The sequence below is a fragment of the Lactuca sativa genome, chromosome 5 (assembly GCF_002870075.4).
Source record: "Lactuca sativa cultivar Salinas chromosome 5, Lsat_Salinas_v11, whole genome shotgun sequence".
NCBI lineage: Eukaryota > Viridiplantae > Streptophyta > Magnoliopsida > Asterales > Asteraceae > Lactuca > Lactuca sativa.
Genome location: NC_056627.2, coordinates 96,292,752 through 96,317,963, shown reverse-complemented (window position 1 = coordinate 96,317,963; position 25,212 = coordinate 96,292,752). Strand labels below are relative to the sequence as shown.

General features: G+C 38.4%; 1 protein-coding gene across 1 annotated transcript; it reads right to left on the bottom strand.

Moving 5' to 3' along the window:
* Positions 1-1,230: 1,230 nt before the first annotated feature.
* On the bottom strand, positions 1,231-2,735 carry LOC111880165 (E3 ubiquitin-protein ligase ATL6). The gene has a single exon (XM_023876566.3). It carries the CDS (start codon positions 2,577-2,579, stop codon positions 1,395-1,397), a length of 1,185 nt encoding a protein of 394 aa, XP_023732334.1. The 5' UTR covers positions 2,580-2,735; the 3' UTR covers positions 1,231-1,394.
* Positions 2,736-25,212: the final 22,477 nt, after the last annotated feature.

Here is a 25,212-nt window from a genome sequence, read left to right as displayed (position 1 = left end):
CTTAAAACTCCAAACGATTCCTCCATGGGATGTGAGACTATGGTGGAATATAAAAATTTGTAAAAATATAATTTTCTTCAGTAAGAACAATATTTTATAATAGCAATTATTATCCTGTATTTATGCCTTTATCATGTGCGTTTTGAAAAACTAAAACTGGGTTGTTTTCTTTTAAGTAAATAGGGAAAAAATTGTCAATTCATATTTTTTCAATGGAACTATCAAAAACTGCCGGGCCAATATCACCTCCCATTTTAAAATGGTGCAAACTAAAAGCTGTATGCAAAGTATTATGTTTAATTTGGAATATAGTATCTTATTATGGATTTTCAATTATCATGTTTAGTTCGAGATTATACGATGTATTGTAATTTTTATAATCATTCAACAAAATTCATTTGAGTAGTTCTATAAAACTTGATTATTTCATTCAAACATCATTCAAAGGTTAAATTGGTTATTTTTTATTCACCATATTCATTCAACACCATATACATTCGTTCAGTACCAAATTCTTTCAGAATCTATGAATCATTTGACACTAAATCATTTGGTTTGTATCACACAACTCTTTTACCTAAGTCGCATATACATGATTGTACAAAGTGGTTTTTATTCAAAACAACTTTTTTGATTCTCTCTATTTACAAACTTAATAAGCAAACCCAAATCATTACACTATAGACACACTTGATCCTTAGCAAAAGATGATTAAGATGTCCTTGCGTTGTAATCTTTTGCAAAATAAGTTTATTTGGCTCACTAATTGCTAACATGTGCAATCATATATGATAACGATGATGAGTTGTTGATTCACATACAAAAGCTACAAGTCTAAACACTTTGTCAGATTTGTTATTACTAATAAATCAACCATGCCTCATCACCAGTACACATTCCAAAAGACATGTAACTAGAAGACACTAATATTCGGTATAAATAATAAACACATGCATTCCGCCATGTTTAATAGACAATAAACAGCCTTAAAAAAATAAAAAAGACAACTAGCAAATAGTTTGTATTTTCTTTTTAACAATATCTTGTAATTATCAATGGATAATAAACTATTCATCAAGTTCGGTATGCTCAATGATATGCCGAGTGACGCAAACAATAATTCTAATATGCTTTTGGCTCTCAAAATATTTCCAAAAACAATGAAACATGTTACAAAATTAAGATTTAATAGAACTAGAAATTTAGTATGTTAAGTGTTTAATCGAAATCTTATAAATAATAGTGATGATTTTTGTCATTTATGGTTTTTATAATTTGTCCAAAATGATTTATTCTATGTTTTACAATTAATTAACAGCAAAATCAAATTATATTACGTAAAAAAAAAAAAAAAGTCATTTCACTCGTGAAATTCACACAAACCAGAGACTGAGTCAACAACTTTTGGGTCCAAAGTTATTTAGTGGAATTTTATCGCCCGATTTGGAGCCTTTCGGCGTCGTCGCCGACGTTGATGCCTCGCCGTCGCCGGAGACAACCCTCGGAGACCTAATGGAGAATGCTCGAGTCAAAAAAGATGGTGCCCTCGACAAAACCCACCGTTCTGACCTCACCACCACCCGGTCTAAACTCTCCAGCCGTCTGTAAGATTTTCTCCGGCCGCTACCTACTCCGGCCGTCCTGAACCCTTTCTTTTCACTCCCTTCTCCGGTCATCCTCACAGTGCTTCCCATCCGGTTTAGCAGAGCTCGATTCACGACTTGCTTCCTCACGTCTTCCGGCAACCGCAACGTAAACCGGTCTAGATTCTCCCCCGGTTGAACCAGCGAGTGTCCGGTCGAATGAGATCTAAACTTGTCGAACAACCTCGGGAATATCTGTGGCCGATTCTGCTTTCCACTCTGGTTCCGGTTCAGCGACTCAGTATGCGTCGCCGGCTCTTGTATGTTGACTACAGGATCTTCAGCAATGGAAATGGAAACGGAACCAGAACCAGAAACGCCGTCATTTTCTTCCCCAGCTGCGGTGGTCCGGTGATGTTCATCGCCTGAAACAGCTAACTCCACCTCTGCGGGAACGTTACCGGACTCGCCGGAATCAGGAACGAGATTCGCACGGCAGACAGGGCAAGTGACGTGATTCTCGAACCAAGCGTCAATACACTCGGGATGGAAAACATGATCGCACTTCGGAATCAACCGGAGAGTTTCTTCATCTTCGTATTCATTGAGACACACGGCGCACTCAAGTGCTCCCTTCCCAATCTTAAGCCCCTTCACGGAGGAGTAAACGAAGGTCGGAAACGTCTCGATCACCGTGGAATCGAGACCGCGTGATGGCACCGCAGCACGGCGTATGGAGACTCTACGGATAATACCACCGCCTTCGTTTGAGCGCCGCCGGATGTAAATCGAGAAACACCCCATTAAGAAGAGAGCTGCAACAAGGATTACGATTATGGTGATAATCGAAGGGTTGAAATCAGCATACGGCATCCCATCTGGGGGAGCTGAAGCTTGAGCTCCGACATAAGGTACGAATTGCAGCGCAAAGAGTACCAGAAATGGTGGAATCAGTAAATCACTATAGCAGCTACTCTTGTTGTGGTCGGAACCCATGTTAATTTTTGGTAATTTTGTAAAGATTGGAGATAAAATTAGGGTTCTTGATGGATATGGGACACAAGGTCATAAGGACAGTGGTTTAGTTTGACTTTTGGAAATTGGGATTTATATAGGGTCGAAATTGAGTTAACCCAATCAGGGGGATTTCAATAATGGGGTCTTACATGGATGGCTCGCCAAACATTGGCTGCTTTTTGATCAATAATTTACATATTTGTATCTTTCCTTAAAATCTAGTCGTTTATTCCCATTTCCCACGGAATTTGATGATACTTTTGGTAATAATTAAAGATCTTCTCGAAGGAATTATAATTTTTGTATGATACTAGGAGGTATATGAAGTTGGAAATATAACTTGCTACGACTAATGAAGACAATTTTAACCGAATGAAGATATGCCATAAAAGCTAACATAAGAGGAACCAAAACGAAGTAAAACAAAAAGAGCTGCATTTGCATTTTCGGGTGTTACTTTCCTAACATGCTAACCGCTTATACCATCTCTAATCCATGTTTATTTTTTCCTTGGGAGGCAAATTATGTTATCGTTTCGTGTTTCTGTCTGACACGTCACGACACCACAAAGTTTTATGTAACACAAACACGACACGACACGATGTCGTGTTTTTTTTAACTAACACGAAAACAAACGAATTAAAAAACAACAAACACGACATGACACGGCATGAAAAATATAACATTTACTAAAAACTAGTTTTTTTAATAAATACTTTATCAAATATAACACAAAAAACACGATAAAGAACTGCTAAATCGTATCAATTTCGTGTCGAATTTTGAACACGAACATGACATGACACGACATCGTGTTTTTTACGGTTAACACGAGCACGAATTCAAATTTCAGTTTCGTTTTAATTTCGTTTCGTGTCATGAATTTTTGTTGTGTTGTGTCATTAATTTTTGTCGTGTCGTGTCATAAATTGTCATCCCTATTTTTTCCTCTAAAAATTAAATAAAAAATGCAGTAAACAGTTTTTCATTTTCAACCCTATTTTAGTTTTTGAAAGACTCTAACTTTCGTATTTATGAAAGACCCAAATTTCATGCTCGACAATATAATTACTCCAAAACATGCTACTTGCATATTCATAAAAACAATATTTTACATTGATAAAGAGATTACAAACTACTGGATACAAACCGACTATTTTAAAGTGTTATATATTACATAACTTCTCAGGATTCTATAGTTTTATACATATGGGAGTGCAAAATACAATAATTTCAAACTATTCATAAGCTTCTATCGATACAATAGTTTCAAACTATTCAAAAATCTTCTACCAGTATATAACTATACTGGATGCTTATCTCCTGCAATTTGTTAAACATTGAGAGGGTAAGCGGTGACGCTTAGTGAGTTCAATAATAGATACAATATAACATTATGTCATATATACTTTAATATGGCAGAAGCAAAGAGGAACAAGGAACAACAAGGGTATATGTAAATCATGTGACAAACATTCCATATCAATCATTGATTTGATTTAAAGATATACAATCAATGAGACATAACAATTTCCATGCTTGATATACATCAATAAAGCTTTGGCCCAAACGGTGCAGAAGATATACAACTTCGGATTAACATTTGGGTAGATTTCAGGCTTAAAGCCCTGTCTAACCTTTTGCCAATACCATAGAATAGAATTCATTCTCTTACGGAGACATGTTCTACATGGCCAGAGGCTACATACTAGTACCAACGTGAATCTAAGTCCTTTCACTGATCACATGATCAAAGGTATTTCTTTGCTATTAAAAATAGCAAATAAAAATAACTCGAGAAAATAACCCGGAATAATAACACCGAAAGGCACGTAGCACATATAACACATAACATACAATTGTTCCTATATATTAAACTCACCGTGAAATAACCGGGGGCTAAAATATTAATTTGGGCAGTACATCGGCTCTAAATATGACTTTCGTCGTTGAAAACCGAGAGTTTTCTTGAAAACCGGGCTCTGCGAAGGTAGAGCTTCGAAACCGAAAAGATAAATTTTTTGGGCCTCTTGGGAGTGATGGAGTGATAAGTTATAAAACAAACTTGATGATCGATTAGATCTATGTAACAGGTAAGCGATGAATATAAAAACAGTAAATAACCCAAGTATGAATCAAGATGTGTCGAATGATTAGATTACTCAATCCTCGGCAGAGCTCGACTAAGAACTTCCGCTGTAGAGGATACTTAGGGTTACAAAACAAGAACAATAAACTTGCTGAATAATAAATCTCTGATCGTACTTTTTTTATCGTCTATCGTTATATTCTAGGATGCATGCAAGCACCTATATATACTAAACCCTACAAAACTCACGGATGGACAGGCCCATACCGGAGATACATATTAGACTAACAATCGAGCCCAATAGACGCAACACAAAATACAAAACACGACCCAACAATCTCCCCCTTTGCGTCAAATTGGAGCGAGACTACTTCTTCTTCTTGCTTGGGCCAGCAGCGGGAACTTTCTTCGTTGTATCAAACAGACGAGAGATCAGCGATAGGATAGTCTGTCTGAACCGAATGTACCATTGAATCATATCATCAAATTACTTAACATCATCCGTTGTGTTTTGCTTACATCGATGGATGATCCCCAAAACATGTTCCAAACAGGCAGTGGTGTAGAGATATTTGTCTGCCAATGCGAAAAGACATTTATGTCCTTCGTTCCTGGTGAACATGACCGAGTTTCGCTTCGGGTCAATCTTCCCCATCTGCATCAAGTTGAGATCACTGGCAGAGCCAACAGGAGATATGGTTGGTTTCTTCTTGAACACGCTCGCAATCTCCTAATCCATCAATGCAACTTCCATGATGTAGCACACGAGCATCCTCTTAAAGTGGTCGATGATCGGACCATATTCAGCTTCGTTGGTAAGAAGGATGTTGTGCAAGATAATCCAATCATGGGGATTAAGGCTGGGAAGATCTGCAAGTGAGATGGCATGTTCGGTCTTGGCAGATCCCCGAAGTACCTTGAAGCGAACATTGGTGAAGTTGCCTTCCCTGTACGGCTTCAGGACCCGAACGTTGACGATTTTCGGAGCGCTCCAAGTCTGGTATTGGGGTTGAGCAGCCTTCATATAAAAATCGATTAAGTCCCGATCAACCTGTGGATGAGGATGAGGGAACTCAGCAATGTTGGAAAAAGCATGAAAGATAAATGCCTTTCGGGTCAGTGGCATGTCGAACTGTGAGTCAACAGTGTTAGACCGATCAAGAGAGATCACAGGTTCTAGCCACAGGATACTTGGTGTGTCGATGGATTCTTTAATCATCCTCTCAAGAGTCCAGGAAGGAAAAAGATTTTTCCTGCTCTCAAGAAGGTCACGGGCTTCCTTCTGTTTACGTTCGGCTTCTTCAGTCTCTCTAGCCACATGAGCACTGATGCCAGCCTCGTTGTTTCGACTTTGCCGCTTTAGAATGTCGGCAATTGTCTCTTTATCAACATCTTCACTCTCCTCAGCAATGTTTTTGCCTTTGTCTTTCCCACCGAAACCGGAGGCTTGGCCTACTGGAGGAGGTTCGGTGGTGTGTGTTGCTGTTGAAGTAGGAGGCGGTTGAGACACTTGTTCTTTTTCTCCCCCTTGTTTTGGAATGGACACGAAATCAAGGAGCCCTTCGATTTTGCTGAGTAGAGCGAGGGCGGGAGCGAGCTTCTCTACAAGGTCACGCCTCACAATGTAGTTGAGAATTAGATCATGTGCTTCAAGGATGTTTGAGATAGCAGAGTGGACATCCGAAACACACGACTTAACCACCTCTCGTTCAGATCGAAGAGACTCAATCTCCTGTTGAGAGTTGGAGAGTTGAATGCTCTTAACCTTCAGAGTTGTAGTTTTCCTTGCAAGAACATCCATGAGAGTGTTCTCGGCAGCCAAATCTTCTTGAAGCTTGGAGAGACGCTCTTCAATGGTAGTTCTGAAAGCTGAGTTATCGTCCGAAATAGACTGTCTGAGGGAAGCGAACGACTTCAGCTCATAAGCGACTGATGTAGCCAACTGGTTGATGATGGGTTCCAGCGTAGTCTTGGTGGCTTCAGCACTTTCCTGTAAAGACTTCAACAGTGAAGAGGCATCAGTAAATAGTTTATCGACTTTTTCGGTCGCAGCCTGACAGGCTTTGGTTGAGGCATCTATGGTGGCGGTGGCTGAATCAAGGGAAGCTTGTTGAGCTTTGGAGAAAGCGTCAACAATCTTTTGAATTGCAGCTTCAGATATGGATGACTGAGAAGTAGAAGAGGAGGCGATGAGCGGGTCGATTTTGTCATGTAGCTCCTGGAGATGACTTTTGATGATAGGAGAGTCGTCATTGTCATCACTCTGTACTTGAAACGGACTATAATAGACCGATTCAAAGGTCATATTCTCCCCGCCAAGGAGTGGTTCTTCTTCCTCTGATGCGTGAGTAGGAGAAGATGGTGGTGGTGAAACTGGTGGTTCGGTAGTATGGGTAGGTTCGGGTTGGGTTGTGTGTTTGGGTGTGGGTGTGGGTTCGGGAGCTGGGGTGGATTTTGGTGCGTCAGTATGAACCCCCGTATCAGATACATTGGTTCTAACATCTGCAGTGGTGGTGGTTGTTGCTTCGGTAAAGATTGGTGGTGGAATTGGGATAGATGTAGGTGGTATTTGAGTGGTGGAAGTTATGGGGGGAATAGAAATAGGTATTGTGACAGGTGGAGAGGAGATAGGAGAAGTAGAAACATGAACTTCAGGGGTTGGAGAACGTGGTAGAGTGTTACCACAAGGAGAGCCTTCAGAATCAGAACTCTCGCCCTCAGATTCGCTCGAGGATGAAGCAATAACCAGCTTTCGCCTCGGTTGAGTTTTTCTCCTCTTCTGCTGTGGAGACTGAGCAGCCCTGGTGGTTTTCCTCTTCTTGGTAGATGGGCCTTTTGCCCCCTTGGCCACCTGTTTTCCCTTATCAGCCTTCTTTCCTCTTGGAGCAGGCTTGTCGGCGTCATGAATTGATTTCAGCATCTCCGGAGTAAGATCCCTCGGACCAGAACGCTTGAACTCCTTGTACGTCCTAATAATCCGGCTATCAGCAGGAACATCCCCATACATTGTTTCCGGGATAGACCCGTTGAAGGGAAACTTGGAAGCATCTGAGACAATGATCTTCGTGGTATGGAAAGTACCAATCGAAGATATTGGAGCACCAGCGACAATGGGGACGTGATACTTGTCCATCACCTATTTCGTGACAATGGTCCAGAACCGAGCATACGAGATCTCTGAGTGTCTGGAAGTGGAGGAGAGAATTTGAATAAGTTGTTGCCATAGGACCGACCCGTAGTCCATGTTGATGTCATTGTAGATCCCATACATGATGGAGAGAAATAAACGACTGGCCCCATCAGATCCGACACTTCTTTCAGATAAACCCTTGAATAGAACAGTGAACATCCCATTCCACTGAGGAGGTAGGCACGACTTCTTGAATTTCGTCACCGTAGTAAGCACCTCAGTGTACCCCATGTTGTAGAACATGTTGAACAGATGACCCATGGGAATTGTTTCCGGATTAACCCTTGAAGAATCAGCATCAAACCCTAACAACGAGCAAAACCGCTGCTTTGAAATCGACGCCTTGTGCTCAAAGACATCAAAGAAAATCCTGTCAACGACCTTGTCGTAGTGTGCTGTAGCAAAGATTTGAGACAGGAACTCCATTGGAACAGCTTCAACCCTGGTAAGAGTAGGAGCGATGGAGGAGTACTTCAGGCATTCGATGATTGGATACATGAACGCATCATACACCTGAGGAGTGAGATCAATGATCAAACTCTGCTGTGGGCGAATGGGCAAGATGTGGGAGGTTGCGTGAACGGATGAAGAATCTGCCATGGCTGTGAAGAAAGTGAGAGAGATGATGAACAGTAAAGGTTGAAGGATTTCTTGCTCTATGGAAATATAGGCGCAGTAAAGAGGTAAATGGTGGTTTACACTGCCTTTTATACTGAGGGTAAAGGAGAGAGAAAAATCTTTCCCAAATCTTCGATTGAAAAAACGAAGGGTTTTTCGGAGTTGACTGACGCGTGACAGTTGGGGTTGCCGATGATCACGCATGAGTGAGAATGTCAGGCCCCTAATTACACGCCTTCCCATCAGGCGCCGTTTGGAGATGAAACGGTTCCTATTCGCACGTTTTCCCCTCTTGCGCCGTTTGAAATCAAATCGATTGGACTCCCGCCTGAGTCATCATGTCTGATGGGTTTTATGCATAAGAACAATCCTATGTGCTCATACAAACCCTAATGCTTGGATCTAGGTTTCTCTATTGCACATGCTTTGAATCCAAGACTAACAAACTTAGATCTAACAAATTACAAACTGAATTAGGGTTTATAGAATTACCTTTGATTGTTATATAGCAATAACAATCAATTCCTTGCTTGAATTGGCCTTAGAAAGCTTAGTGCCTCAAGTGTTGCACCTCTAATGGAGTCACAAACACCTTATGCAACTTGGATGAAGAGGAGAAGAGAGGGGAGGCACCAAAAACGGCTGGAAACCCTATAGAATCAGTTGTCCTCGTTTTTGGAGCTTAAGGGTCCTTTATATACATGTAGGCTATTAGGGTTTACAACTAGGAAACCCTAATTTGACTGCTTAGGCCCTAAGCAGCCCATGGACTCCTTAAACATATCCCTTGGACGATTTCTAATGGGCTTCCCATAGAATTCGTCCAACCTATATATTATTAGGTGATCCATAGCCCAATTATAATTATCTTATAATTACAACTTCAGTCCCCTAATTTTAATTAATCTCTTTTAGCCACAAAATTAATTCTTAATTAATTCTTGACCAATATTAATTAAACAATATGATTTCTCCTTTAATATATTATTCTCATAATATATTAATAAATCATATTTAAACCTTTCTCTCCTTAAATCATCCTACATATTGCTATGGTGAAGGCAACCCAAAAGGACCATGCTCATAATCGGGTCAAGTACATACCAAAATAGTTATGGACTTAGACACTAATCCAACAGTCTCCCACTTGGATAAGTCTAATAACTATTTTCCGTATGACTTCAGAACCTGATCAGCAATCGTAGCTTTCAAAAGCCGCTGTCAACTCTGATCTTTTCAGATAGCGTGTCCTCTAGATAAGGGATTATATATTCCTCCATTCTCAAGATATCGTATAGACAAAAAACATGAATTTCAAACATTCTCTCTATACTGTTTCCCGACTTCCGATTTATGACGACTGACAACAGACTACAACTGAACACATCAACTTAGTCCCGGCTTGGCCAAGCGCTTAGGTGTCATCACTAAATCATCGAGAGGCCCACAGATATCGCTTTTATCCTACTTTGGGTAAAAGGAATGGATAAACTTCGACTCAAATGCTCGCTTGCATTTATTGATCAAATCATACACAATAATAAGTTTTATAACACCAAGTTACTGGTGCGTTTACTTATTATCAATGTGCAACCGACCAACAAATAACAACTCACATGTCTCGGTTTCAAGAATATACAATATTATCGTCTCACTAATCACTCGTGATAAAACCATGAAGTGATCCAAGTGAGCGTGGGTTTAATCCAATACTTTAATCTTATCAAAGCACTCATGAACTCTGCAGCAAACTTGTGCTATGTCTAAACACTTCGGACAATCTACAGACAGATTCATGACAATCTTCCTTCATACTTACTCCCTACGTATGACCGACTGTGGATGTTTGAATAACCTAGTTATTCTGGAAGTCAAAACATGCAAATTGAAACATAAGAATAATACTTAATCCTATATGGCCTCAAACTTGTGAGAGTAAATAAAAAACACTCTTATTTAACCACCATATTGATTACTCATTATTATCGTTTACTGTTTCAGAAAATCAACTTATTACTCGAATTACAACAATAGTTATCCCATGCATAAAGCATGCACACTATGTTTCCTATGGTCCTTACTTTGTGAAATAGATCAATTGAAAAACCTTTTTAATGATGCTAATTTCACAATTCCCAATCCTTATCATTAGTGTAAGAACACAAGGTTCTTGCCACTACTAGAATATGCTAGATTCTAACATTTTACGCAACGATCCTTTCGTAAAGTCATAGCACAAAAGTCACCAAGACTTGACCAATGAAATTACAAAGCACTCTATTAGGAATTGTTACAAGACAATTCTATAGACGTGAAGTCTCACATTCAAAGTACATTCCTTTGAACATCCTTCTTGCATAAAAGTTTCTAATCTAGACATAGATTCTTAATGTGCAACTCCCAATATGGAAACATTTCCACATTTGCCATATGACAACTCATTCTTAATAGAATCTTATCTATTCATAATAATGTCGATATGGTCCATTCAATACCATACTTCCAACTACTCACAAGCGACCAATCCTTAGTGAACTTTGGATCGTCCTTTGATAGTTTTTTAATTATTTTAGTTAAAACCCATTCTAGTCCTTTTTCCCTCTTAATGCGCTAGACATTTGAAAAATTTTAGAATGGTAAATTATTATAGCATTTGCAATCGATCCTATACCCGAAGTGTATGGGACACGATGCATAATGTCTCACATAAAGATATGATACTTTACTAATCTTTTGCCATAATATTTTATGTGTCATGTTCTCATAATTCGAACTATGAAGAGGGATGCCGTAATCATAATCGAATTTTAAGAACACACAATGTACCCTTTGACTGAAAATATTAAAATTTCTTAATCTAAGCTTTAGATTTTGAAACGAAGTATAATATTCTCTCCCTTAATTATAGCAAAACAACTTTTCAACCCATGCAACTTTGCAAATTTGAATCTTTGTTTTTCTATAATTAATATTGCTAACTTGCAATACTCGCCATAATAATCATACAATCATAACACTTATGCTCCCACTATCATGATGATTACTATCATATAAGCATAACACTTATGCTCCCACTAGCTTTGACATGTATTCAGAGAACAAATGAAGTTTCAGAAAACAATGCCTATTGAATATCTGAAATTCATATTTCTAATACCAAATGCTTCGATAAGCCTACACCTTTGCCTTAGATAGCTCATATGTGTGTTTAAACAATTTAGAATTTATGTTACTAAGTTCCAAATGTTCAAACTAATTGCCAAATCTCACAATTCGAACTATGGAAAGGGATGCCGTAACCATAATCGAATGTGAGAATACAATTTTCACAATCGCTATCTTCTTAAAACCTCTCTTAGTGAAAGTATTTCCTCACAGTCATTTTCATGAAGGAGGGAATCTTATGACACTTAGATTTTATGGTGTATGAGTTCCTATCCATGTGAATTTGTCAAAACCAAGATTGCGACAAATCCAAACTCATATGGACTGAACTTTCTTAATCTTGATTTCTTGCCCTATGGTAACACGAGTGCCCACCATGTCTTCCAAGTAGTTTAGTAACTTGTCCTTACACATCAATGTACATTCCATCGACTAAGGCTCTAGTATGCATTCAAATGATAACTCATAGAACTCACATACGCAATTAACTCAATTGGAATGGCACAGAAAACAAGATAATGTCAGTACGACAGGTTGTAAACCTCAAGTCGTGTGCTAGTGATGATCGATAAGGTTTATTCTTGATTTGTTCTTGAAACTTTTCAAGACCATTAAGACTCCCACTGACTCCTTGACATATAGGATTCTCTTGTCAAGAAACATTTCTTGACAAAGCAAATATTCAAGAGTTAGTGTAGTTCTTATCAAGACAAAACACTTCACACAATTGGTCCTAGTTGGTCTTTGTCTTATCCAAGACATCACAACTTACTAATTTTAAATGTGCAAGAATAAGAAAACCTTTTTCTAAATTCCACATTTGATGAGTGTTATAAACCTACTTAAGACTTTTCACTCAATGTCACAATCTTGACTTTAAGACTTGATATTGGAACGAAGTATGATTGACTCATTGATTTAACCATTTCTACAATTCTTGATTCCTCTTCTTAGACATGCAATTGCACTAAGACTCACTTAGAGGATCAATTGAGACATGGTTCTTAATCATTAAGACTTATCATAAAACACAATAAAAGGTACTCTCCCTTCTTCTTAGAATGGAGAAACTTTTATCTTTCTGCCTTCTTGATTCTTCTTATTCATTCTGCTATTGATTGAAACTATTTCAGTTAACTCAGAATTATACTCAATCTTATAAGTATAACCATATTTACTAAACTTTAGTAAATCATGATGAATATCTTTGTCACTCTTGTGGTAGACTTGATCAACATACGACCTAGTGTACTCGATCTCCTAGTCCTTCAATTGACACTTTGCCAAAGAATTAGTCTAAGTTTCCCAAATGTGAAAGTTTTTCATTCATCATGCAATATTGCATGATTCCAAGTTTCTGTCCACTTGAAACTTGGGCGATGAGAAACTCTCCCTATTTGGTAAACTTTTGACATTTCCACAAATAACATAATTAAGAATCAAATCCATTTTGCTAATAATAGAAGTACACAAACATCAATTTTTTCATATATTTTATTGCAAGGATAAACAAATAAGATAAAAACCAAAATTTATTTTATTCATAAAACAGCGGAAAACATGTCCTTACAATGCAAAATTCAAATGAAAAACTATGTAATCATATACTCCTAACAAATCTATCATAACTTCCTAAGCTCAAAATCTGATCTTCGAATTCATGCGATCGAAATCCATTTCTTCGTGATCACACTCATCTTGCTCTTCCATCAAACTTCCTCTCTTTTCTCTAATCCTGCAAAACATGCAAATGTAATCTTATCACATTATGAATAAATAATAGGAATTTAAATGGAGTTAGATAGTGGATTTTATACCTGAAGTAGAGCCATACTTGTCGACTCTCCCATCTCTTAGATTCTTCAGGTCCTTCGGGCAGCTTCGTATCCATTCCCCCTTTCCTTGGCAGCAGGAACAGGTGGATTCTCCTAGATTGTCCACGGAGGCATGGTTGGTTGACTTATTGGACAAATATGCTCCATTACTTTGCCAAATCATTTTTGATTCAGCAGCAATAAGCATATAAGTCAAGTCAATGAGGGTTGCGTCAAGTTTCATCATATGATACTCTCTAATGAACTTATCATATGATTCAGGGAGTGACTGAAGAACCTAGTCCACAACCAACTTATCTGAGATAGACGCACCCAACATGATCAACCTATCAATGTGTGATTTCATCCCTAGGATGTGAGCACACACGGGTTTGCCATCTTGATGTTCCATTTCCAATAGGGATTCGGTGATCTTGAACCTTTCAAGTCTTCGATCATTAGGGCTAGGGAGAACAACGGGAGGAAGAGGAGGAAGTGAAATTAAGCTAGTCCACATTGATCTCTCACTTTGAATCAAGCTTTCACTTTCATTAGGAACATTTTTTCCTTGGGATTCGGGAATACCACGGTTAGACATCTACAAAACGGGAGAAATTCAAGTTAAGTTGATTGAGTCCTTAATAAAACACCCAAATGAGTTATTAAGGCTAGGATCCAACAAAATATTCTACAACCTAGAAAAGGGATGCCGTAATCTAGTTGCAAAATATTTGAAGGTAGGTAAATGACGATTTACCAATTTCCACCATGAAAAACGAAAAAGAAGTTTAAGTTTTAAATGAATTGAAACTCCTAGATCTTTTGAGATTCATTGAACTCTTCAATGGCGCGTTTAATCTCGATTATGCCCTACTATTTGTGACTGGGATGCCGAGGATCACAAACAAGGTGTGAATAACCATACGAATCACGTGGTGCACCCAATGCTACAATCACCTAATCAATGTGCCGGTTAGCCACACACGCTCCATTGATCTATGATAAGCATCGAGCCACCCTTCGCCACCAATGTCATCCCCAAATTAGTGTGTCGGTTAACCACACACGCTCCACTAACGTTTGGCAAGGGTACGAAGTGTAATTCCATGGGTTAGCATACAATTTCACATTTTGCCTAAAGTAACTATGATTTGGGAATTTGTAAAAGCATTTAGTTACTTTGTGCTTCATCATACTTATAATGGAAGGTTTCTGTCCTATCCTACCCGTTCGGCTAACGACCCTCCACTAGTCAAGAGTGCGGTGGGTAAGAGTGGATACCCACTCAATCGCCATTTTATAGGCAATTTCCTTAAACACCCCTTATAGACCAGCTTCGTGAATGAGGCCTACTAACGGTAAGACTGACTGTTTACTCATATATATATATATATATATATATATATATATATATATATATATATATATATATATATATATATATATATAATATTAGACTTTTAATGTTATATATAGTATAGGGTGTATTTTACACTTTTAAAATACTAGGTGGTTTAATTTAGTAAAATTATACTTTTAATTTAATTAAATGTAAACCAAAACTTTATGGGTTTATTAAATCACTTTTAATTATACACTTTAATTAATTAATAAATCATAAGGGTGTGATTTGAAATTTTCAAAATACTAGGGTTTTAGAATTTAACATTTCAAAATTAACCTTTTAGTCAAATTTTAAATTCCAAAACTTGAGGGCAAGTTTTGAAACATTTCAAAACATTAGGGATCAAACAACAAATAATTCAAATTAAACAATTAATTTTACAAATATCTATATTTGACCTACTCTTATTATAGTCATTAGATAATTACCAAATAATTTGAAATAATCCATATTTATCATATAAACAACCAATATTTAAAAGATTTGAAATTATCTATTGTTTTGGCAAGGATAATCACTAATTTAAGATAAAAATCGGATTTTAACTTCAAAAAACGAATTAGGTATCAAATCCAAGTCAAAACAGCAGCAAAAACCCAGAATTCTCTCTGTCTGACCCCTGGACTCGCCGAGTCAGGGACTGGACTCGCCGAGTCAGGGACATACTCGCCGAGTTCTCCACTGACTCGCCGAGTCAGGTCGGGCAGAGGCCAAAAATCGATTTTCCAGCAATTAAAGCAGTTAAGCATCACATACAACTGAAACCAATCAAGGCTCTAATACCACTGATGGGTTTTATGCATAAGAACAATCCTATGTGCTCATACAAACCCTAATGCTTGGATCTAGGTTTCTCTATTGCACATGCTTTGAATCCAAGACTAACAAACTTAGATCTAACAAATTACAAACTGAATTAGGGTTTATAGAATTACCTTTGATTGTTATATAGCAATAACAATCAATTCCTTGCTTGAATTGGCCTTAGAAAGCTTAGTGCCTCAAGTGCTGCACCTCTAATGGAGTCACAAACACCTTATGCAACTTGGATGAAGAGGAGAAGAGAGGGGAGGCACCAAAAACGGCTGGAAACCCTATAGAATCAGTTGTCCTCGTTTTTGGAGCTTAAGGGTCCTTTATATACATGTAGGCTATTAGGGTTTACAACTAGGAAACCCTAATTTGACTGCTTAGGCCCTAAGCAGCCCATGGACTCCTTAAACATATCCCTTGGACGATTTCTAATGGGCTTCCCATAGAATTCGTCCAACCTATATATTATTAGGTGATCCATAGCCCAATTATAATTATCTTATAATTACAACTTCAGTCCTCTAATTTTAATTAATCTCTTTTAGCCACAAAATTAATTCTTAATTAATTCTTGACCAATATTAATTAAACAATATGATTTCTCCTTTAATATATTATTCTCATAATATATTAATAAATCATATTTAAACCTTTCTCTCCTTAAATCATCCTACATATTGCTATGGTGAAGGCAACCCAAAAGGACCATGCTCATAATCGGGTCAAGTACATACCAAAATAGTTATGGACTTAGACACTAATCCAACAATGTCGTCATCTTATCTCTTTAGCATAAAACGGTATCTTTTAAAGTAAAATCCCCACGAGGATCAATATTAACCATAGCCTTTAATAAACAACCAATCCAATTAAAATTCCTTAGAATTAATGAAACCTAGAATTTTGAAAAATCAAAAATATTTTCGTGCTTAGTGTGTAAAAGAAAAAGAAATAAAGCAACACTTTTTGAGGGATTATGTGATGTCAATAAAGACACGAAACAATGGATCCCGGGCACGAATCTCTTCCTTCAAAGTCAAGAGAGACCTTAAAGTGTTTGTGTGGTTTCCCGTTGAATAACGATCAGACACTTATTAAGAAGTGTTGAAAGGCTTCTTTTAATTAGGCTTATGAGGGTGGCTTTCGCTTCGATTCAGAATTCCTAATCTTGATATAAGATAGAAATCGAACGAAGTACTTGTGAGACCAGTGTAGTCTGTTGAACAAGTAGGTTGGAGATAATTTTAAGTAGCAAGATAAATTAATATATATGTGAAATCTCAAAAAAAATTAAACTGGATCCCAAGGGAAGAAATGTTATTGGATATAACAATTTCATAGGAATCACTCAAAAGAAAAATAGAGATTTCATGATGTACCCCCATGGATAAGTTCGTCAATTCATCAGTGAAAGCTAGAGCAAATTAATTGTTCACCGTCAATGCATCTTGGGTATTGAATATTGGGTTTCACTTAGCACGTAGTGGCACGAAGCTAAGATCATAAACGCAGAAATTGTGTTACCATAAACCTCAGTGGTAATTTCTGAGAGTCTCAAGGGTTACGTTTGTGAAGCGAATGTGATGGAGAAATGTAATGTAGATGGTGTAAAGAAACCAAAGTACCTCTGCTATAAAAATAGGACCAAGTAGAAAACTCTTATCTCATGTGAGAAGAGAGTTAGGTAGCTCATGATTAGAATAAATATGAGAGCCTAATTAGGAAGACAAGGGTTGTTTATACCAAGTCAGTAAGGCTATTATTCAGAATCAGGTGAGGCTTTGGACACATACAATAGCATGCTTCTAGGGACACTTAGCTAGTGAAATGATTTACCCACAAGTAGACATAAAACAATAAAAGCCAAAATAAAAAAATATTTTTGGAGTTTTTGATTTTACGAAAAAAAATATTTTTGGAATTTTTGATAATGATAAAAAAATAAGACATAAAAAAAATGTACAAGTAAAAAAATGTTGGAACCGAACCCGAGCGTTCGGTTTATTTCGGTTGAGAAAACTTTGGAACCGAACCCGAGCGTTCGGTCTATTTCGGGTGAGAAAAATTTTGGAACCGAACCCGAACGTTCGGTCCATTTCGGTTTCCCGAAAAATTAATTTTAAAAAAAAACTTTGACAATAAGATAAATGAATTTTGAAAAAAAATAATACAAAAGATTTACAACCAAGAAAACTACCTTTGAGTGATAGGCGAAGATCAGATGATTCAACCGAACCCGAGCGTTCGGTTCATTTCGGTATACCAGATCAAGACCCGAACCCGAGCGTTCGGTCTATTTCGCTTCTTACTTTTGATCTTGAGAGGTAACTTTTGGTACTGACTCCGATTCCATCATACCTAGACCTTATAGTATTTTGTTAAAAGATGTTTCAGGAAGAGCTTTGGTGAAGATGTCAGCCAGTTGATCAGTGGTTCGAACAAAGTGAATTTCGACGTTCCCATCTTCCACATGATCCTTAATGAAGTGATACCTCAGTGCTATGTGCTTAGTCTTGGAGTGTTGCACTGGGTTATGACAGATCCTAATTGCACTTTCAGAGTCACAATATAGTGGGATCTTTTCATATTGAGTCCATAGTCCCAGAGCTGGCTTTGGATCCAAATCACTTGAGATGTACAGGAGGCAGCTGCGATGTATTCTGCTTCAGCGGTAGACAAAGATACACAAGTCTGTTTCTTTGATTGCCAGCTAACCAACTTCCCATCAAGGAATTGGCAGCCTCCAGTGGTGCTTTTCCTGTCTAGTCCACAACCTCCAAGGTCTGCATCTGAGTAGGCTTGAACGAAGAAACCTGAGTTGGATGGATACCATAAACCGAGAGATGTAGTTCGCTTGAGATACCGAAGTATGTTCTTCACTGCAAGCATGTGAGGTTCACGAGGATTCGCCTGAAATCTAGCACAGTAACAAACAGAAAACATTATATCAGGCCTGCTAGCAGTAAGGTACATTAAAGAACCAATCATTTGGCGATATAGCGTAATATCGACTGCTGGCTTATCCAAGGATGGAGTGAGCTTGGTGCCGAACGCCATTGGAACTTTAACCTTTGAGTCTCCCATCATGCCGAATTTAGCAAGGAGAGTCTTGGTGTAAGCTTCCTGGTTAATAAAGATGCCTTCGGGTCCCTGTCTAATATTTAAACCAAGGAAAAAGTTAATCGGACCCATTGAGCTCATTTCAAATTTAGTCTCCATCAGCTTTCTGAATTCAGCTGTTAAGCTGGGATTCGTTGAGCCAAAGATGATATCATCGACATAGATTTGAACAATCATAAGGTGGTTACCTTCCTTCTTACGAAAGAAGGTTGGGTCAACCGAACCTTGTTTAAATTTGGACATCTTTAAAAATTTGGTTAGCGTTTCATACCAGGCCCTAGGCACTTCTTTCAGTCCATAAACTGCTTTGTCCAGAATATAGCAGTGATTTGGATATTTTTCATTGACAAATCCCGGAGGTTGCTCCACATATACCATTTCTTCGAGTTCTCCATTTAGAAATGCGCACTTTACGTCCATTTGGTAGACCTCAAAGTTCTTGTGTGCAACATAGGCAAGAAATATTCGAACAGATTCCAGCCTAGCCACAGGAGCAAAAGTTTCCTCATAGTCGATTCCTTCCTCCTGACAGTATCCTTTCACCACTAGACGAGCTTTATTTCTTATCACATTGCCTTCCTTGTCCATTTTATTTCTAAAGACCCATTTGAGACCAACAACCGAGGCATCTTGAGGAGTTGGAATGAGGCGCCAAACTTTATTTCTTTCGAACTCATTAAGTTCGTCTTGCATAGCTTGAACCCAATCAGAGTGATCAAGAGCAGTGTTAACTGTCTTTGGTTCAACTTTTGAGACGAAAGAATTAAACATGCAAAACTCTACTTTTGAGAATAGAGAAGTTTGCTTTGCCTTCAGTTGAGATCGGGTCAGGACCTTTTCAGAGACATTACCCACAACCTGTGAAACAAGATGATCTCTAGTCCATTTGACAAGAGGAGGGTAATTTGGATCATATGATGGATCAAATTCAGCATTTACCATCTCTTCTAATTCAGATTGACTGTCATCATCATAAAACATGTCGACATTCTCCCCTTCGACTGATGAGCTTTCAGGTAAATCTTGACTTTCCGGAGCTACAGGAGTTTCTGGTGGTGTTCGGGTGTGGCAGTACCTTCGGGTGCAGTAGAGCTTTCGGGTGCAACTGGAGAAGAGTTCTCCCCCTCAACTTGTGAACTTGGCTGTTTTGACGAAGATGAATTCTCCCCATCAACTGAAGCACCGTGATGAGAAGGTTCAGTTGGAACTGATTCCCCTTCACCCGGTCGTTTGGCAGCGTCATCGACGATTTGCTTCAAATGATCAACTTTGTTGTCTGCTGCATTGGCTTCTGAGAGAGTAGCCTTCTCCGGTTCATCAAATAACTCCATAAATTGCTCAAACAAATTTACAATCGAGGCTGTGACTTGGCCTGTTTGAGAGAAGATTTCTCCAACTGTTTCTTCCTTGGCCTTCAGCTTCTTGACATAGCTGTCATCGAAAGTCACATAATACGTTTCTTCAATCTTCCTCGAATGTTTGTTTAAAACCCTGTATGCTTTCGAAGTGAGAGAATATCCCATAAAAATCCCTTCATCGGCTTTTATGTCGAACTTGTTACGATGTTCTTTAGAATTGAAGATAAAGCATCGTGAGCCGAATACGTGGAAGAATTTGACGTTTGGCTTTCTGTTGTTGATGATCTTATAAGGAGTGAGAGTGAAACGCTTATTGAGATAGGACCTGTTCTGCGTAAAACATGCTGCAGCAATAGCATCAACCCAAAAATATAAAGGTAAAGAAGCGAAACTTAGCATGGTTCGTGCCGCCTCACACAAAGATCGGTTTCGTCTTTCGACAATCCCGTTTTGTTGAGGGGTGTAGGGAGCTGAGAAGTTGTGACTGGTTCCTTTTTCTGCTAGAAAGTCTTCAAATTCTTTATTTTTGAACTCTAGCCCATTTTCGCTTCTGATGTTGCGAACGACTTTCCTCAGCTGCACTTCAACATGCTTGATGAACATCTTTAGCTTGAGAGTTGCTTCAGATTTGTGCTTCAGAAAGAACACCCATGTAAAACGTGAAAAGTCATCAACAATAACAAGAATATACTTGCTACCACCAATGCTTTCGATAGATGATGGACCACACAAGTCAATGTGAATTAACTCTAGTGGTTCAACAACTTTAGTGTTTATAATTGATGGATGACTTTGACGACTCTGCTTCCCCATTTAACATGCATCACACAAATGTTCTCGATCGAACTTGAGTAATGGAAGACCCCGAACGTGACCTCCTGTGACAAGTTTGTTGATATCCTTGAAGTTGAGATGAGAGATCCTTCGGTGCCACAACCAGCTTTCGTCAGAGTGTGCTTTGGATAATAGACAGATAGCTGGATTTCCTTTGATAGGTTTGAGATTAAGAGGAAACATTTCGCCTTTGCACTCCGATTTGAGAATCACTCTTTTTGTTTTCTTCTCTATTATTTCAGAACCCTCATCCTCAAACGAAACTTTAAGACCGGTACCTCCAACAAGTTGAGATACACTGATGAGGTTATGCTGTAGTCCTTCAACATATGTAACCTTTCTAATTGTGAAGTCTCCATTTGTTATCATTCCATAACCTTTTATCATGCCGAATGAGTTGTTCCCGAACTTGACATTTCCACCATTTGAAAGAGATCGAAATTCCCACAGCTCTTCCTTCCTCCCTGTCATGTGACGTGAGCAGCCACTATCAATATACCATTCTTCGTCGAACTGCTCGTCACTAATAACCTGCAAAAATCAAGCAGATTTAGGAACCCAAAGTTTCTTGGGTCCACGTGAGCCTTTCACAGGAACAGGAATAGTAAGAGAGATGTCAACAAGATATGTTCTTTTAATTAAAGTTGTTTCATCTTTCTTCTTAATGGTAAAAGCTTTAATTTTGTTGGGATTTGTTACAGACGATTTGGATTTAGGTTTAGGCGTTTGGACCTTGGAATTCTTTTGATCATTCTTGACTGAGGAAACCTTCGATTTTCCTTTCAAATCCGTTGAAGATTTTGGATTTTGAGATCGAACAGAATTGGATTTAGAAAGGGGTTGAGAAGAATTAGAACGAGAGAAGTTAGACTGAGAAGTTTTCTTGACTTGAGGTCTTGAGTGACACTTTTGTTTTTGGTCATTTATGGGACCGAACCTCAAACTTTGGTCGCTTTTGCTTTCGGAACCGAACCTATGCTTTCGGTAGTTGGTCTTCTCTGAACCGAACCTTTCCCTTCGGTTGTTATTCCTTTCAGAACCGAACCTGTCCTTTCGGTTGTTATGATTCTCTTGCTGCCTAACAGCACTTTTCTCTGACTTTGAATTTCTGTCATGATAAGAGAAATGGGCGTTTTGAGATCACCAAAACTGTTTTCGTTCTGAGAGATTCTTCTTGTATCTCAGATTCCTTTGCTGCTTCTGATCCTTTACTTGCTTCGGCTATCAGTGGATGTTGGCTTTTTGCTTTTGCTTTTTGTCAGCCGGTTCACTTTGAACTGATGATGTTTCGCTCGAAGGAGAGACTTCTTCTACAGGAACTCTTTTTTCTTCAGGAACTTCTTTTGTACCACTAGTACTTGGCTTGTCGAAGTTGTCAGGCTTGTTTAGCGGCTCCGGCACATATCTACCTTTGGTTTTCCAGGACGTCCGTTCTGACAGACCGACAATTTCATCTGCATTGTCTGTCGGAGCAGACCAGAAGAACTCATCACAACCATATGCATTATCTTCGTTTACAATGGCTGTGAGTTCGGCTGTCTGATGTTCGGTTACTCCTGTGACCTTATACACCTGATTGGGTGTTGTTCTCACCTTTTGGTACACAACAACCTTTTCTTCTAGAATCGGGGACTTATTTTGGGACAAACGAGCAAAGTCCATAGAATTTTCAGAAATAAGATTTTTGTGGTTTTCGGGTTCGCTCTTGACAAACTCAGAACAGTCAACTTCATCCTCTACAGAAATTTCACTCATATCATCATCCTCATTAAGCTCAGATGCGTTTTCAACATCAATTTTGGTTTATGAGCTCAAGTTGGCATTCAATGAGTCAAACTTTTGTATAGTTTCGGTCCTTAGTTTCAGTTTATCGTTTTCATCCAAAAGATTTTTCAGCATGTCCTTATGGTCCTTGGATTTTATAAAAGATTCAATTTTGTCCCGGCCATACATATAAGTCGGATTCACATCATCAGACGAAACTACACTTTCGCAATTATATGCTTCAGTGTCTATTTCATCCTCCTTAAACTCAAGGAAGGGCAAAATCATGCGATGAATTTTCTGTCCTATTTCACAGTTAAGATGAAGCTGAATGATGTTAGAATAAAGACGCTTAGCAATCAAACAAAACACATTTCTTTGTTTCAATAGTTTTAAATTGTCTCTTTGTAAATAAATGTTTTCGTCTTTGGATTTGATAAACTCCGACTCCTTCAGCTCTATCCACATCCTCCGTTCCTCACTCTTTGAAGACACCCTGCTTATTTGGTCAGTTAGGTTAGAATTGGTGACCCGTGTTTGAGTTAAACTGGTGTCTAGATATGAGATTCTTGTATTTACACTTTTTAATTCTTTTTCATATGAATTTTGTGGGACTTTGAATGAAACAAAAATGGATTGTACCTTCTTGATCAATTCATCAAGCTCATTAAACTGCACACTGAGAGGTTTTGCTGTGAAGCACAAGTCCTCTTGCTCATTCGTGTCTTCATTCCCACCGTCTGTGTTGTATCCCCTCATTTGAGATACATCCGTCACCATCAAGCATTTCCCACTACTTTCTTCACCTCTTGCCACATAAGCCTTTCCATGAGATGGCTTCCTGACTTCATCATCCTCTGAGTCGGTTGACCAGACCTGCACGCCACCGAACTCATCATCCGCTGCCGAACCCTGCACAATTAAAGCATTCATTGAAGGGTTAGCAGTAGTTTTCTTTCTCTTGATCTCTTCAAGCCTTTTCATCAACACAGCCTCTTCATCATTTTCTCCATCCTTCTCTGCCATTTTCTTTAGGACACAGTCTTTGGCATAGTGGTTCTTTCCTCCACAGTAGTAGCAGTTCACACCAGAATCCCCTTCGACTTTCGGCTCTTTCTTTGGTTCTTCTGCCTTCGGTTCCTCCCTCACCTTTTCAGAACTATAACTTCCCTGCCAATTTCGGTTCTTATTGGTAGGAAACCTTTTCTTAATAAACCTCTTTGGATTTGACACCGTCATTGCATAATCATCAGAGGTAAGGTCATAGTCTTCTAAGTTAAGGTCTTCATCTTCTACCACACTTTTGCTTTTAGACAGAAGGGCCAAGGATCCCAAGCTTGAGACCATATTTTTCTCCTGCAAGACAATCTTTTCTTGGGATTTCAAAATCCCTACCAGCTTTGCCAATGAATAAGATTTGAATTGCTCATGAGCTTTAACAGTTGGCACAACCGCTCTCCACTCAGATCTAAGACCATTCAAAAACGTAACTTTTTGTCCAATCAACTTCCTTTCTATATCGTGTTTGATCATCTTACTAAGAAGATGATTGAAGCGATCAAACGTATGAGTAACAGTTTCCTCGGAATTTTGCTTGAATTCGCCAAACTCAGACAAAAGTAAGGTCTGAATGGAATGTTCCAGATCTTCGTCTGTGGAATATAGTTCTCGCAGCCTATCCCATATTTCTTTAGCGGTGCTGCATGAACTCACTAGCCTGAATGTATCGGATTGAAGAGCGAATCGAATCAGTCTCAATGCTTTAATATTGCACTGAAACTTATCCTTTTCGTCTTGAGCAATATCTTTTACGTCCTTTAACAGATCATTATACTCTTTCTGAGTTTTAATGATTTTTGATGTTGCTGAATGAGCAAATGGCCCAGATACGATTGCTTCCCAAATAAGATAACCATTGTCTTCAGATCCGATGACATAATCTTCGAAGTGATGTGCCCAAACTTCGTAATCCTGGGTGTAAAGAATAGGAATCTTCGTTGTTGATCCAATGTTGTTTGAGATGTTGATGGGATTTGATTGTGACTCGTCCATGCTTGATCGTTTAACCTGTTTGAAAGATCAGACTTGTAATGAATAATATTAGGGCAAAACAAATAAATGCTGAGTTACGTCAATTATGGAATGACGGCTCAATAAATATTAGTTAATGCGGAATAACCCTAATCGCAAACTCTTTCACAGAAAAGATGTGTATGAATTACACAGCCTCCTGCTCCGATACCAATTGATAAGTTATAAAACAAACTTGATGATCAATTAGATCTATGTAACAGGTAAGCGATGAATATAAAAACAGTAAATAACCCAAGTATGAATCAAGATGTGTCGAATGATTAGATTACTCAATCCTCAGCAGAGCTCGACTAAGAACTTTCGTTGTAGAGGATACTTAGGGTTACAAAACAAGAACGATAAACTTGC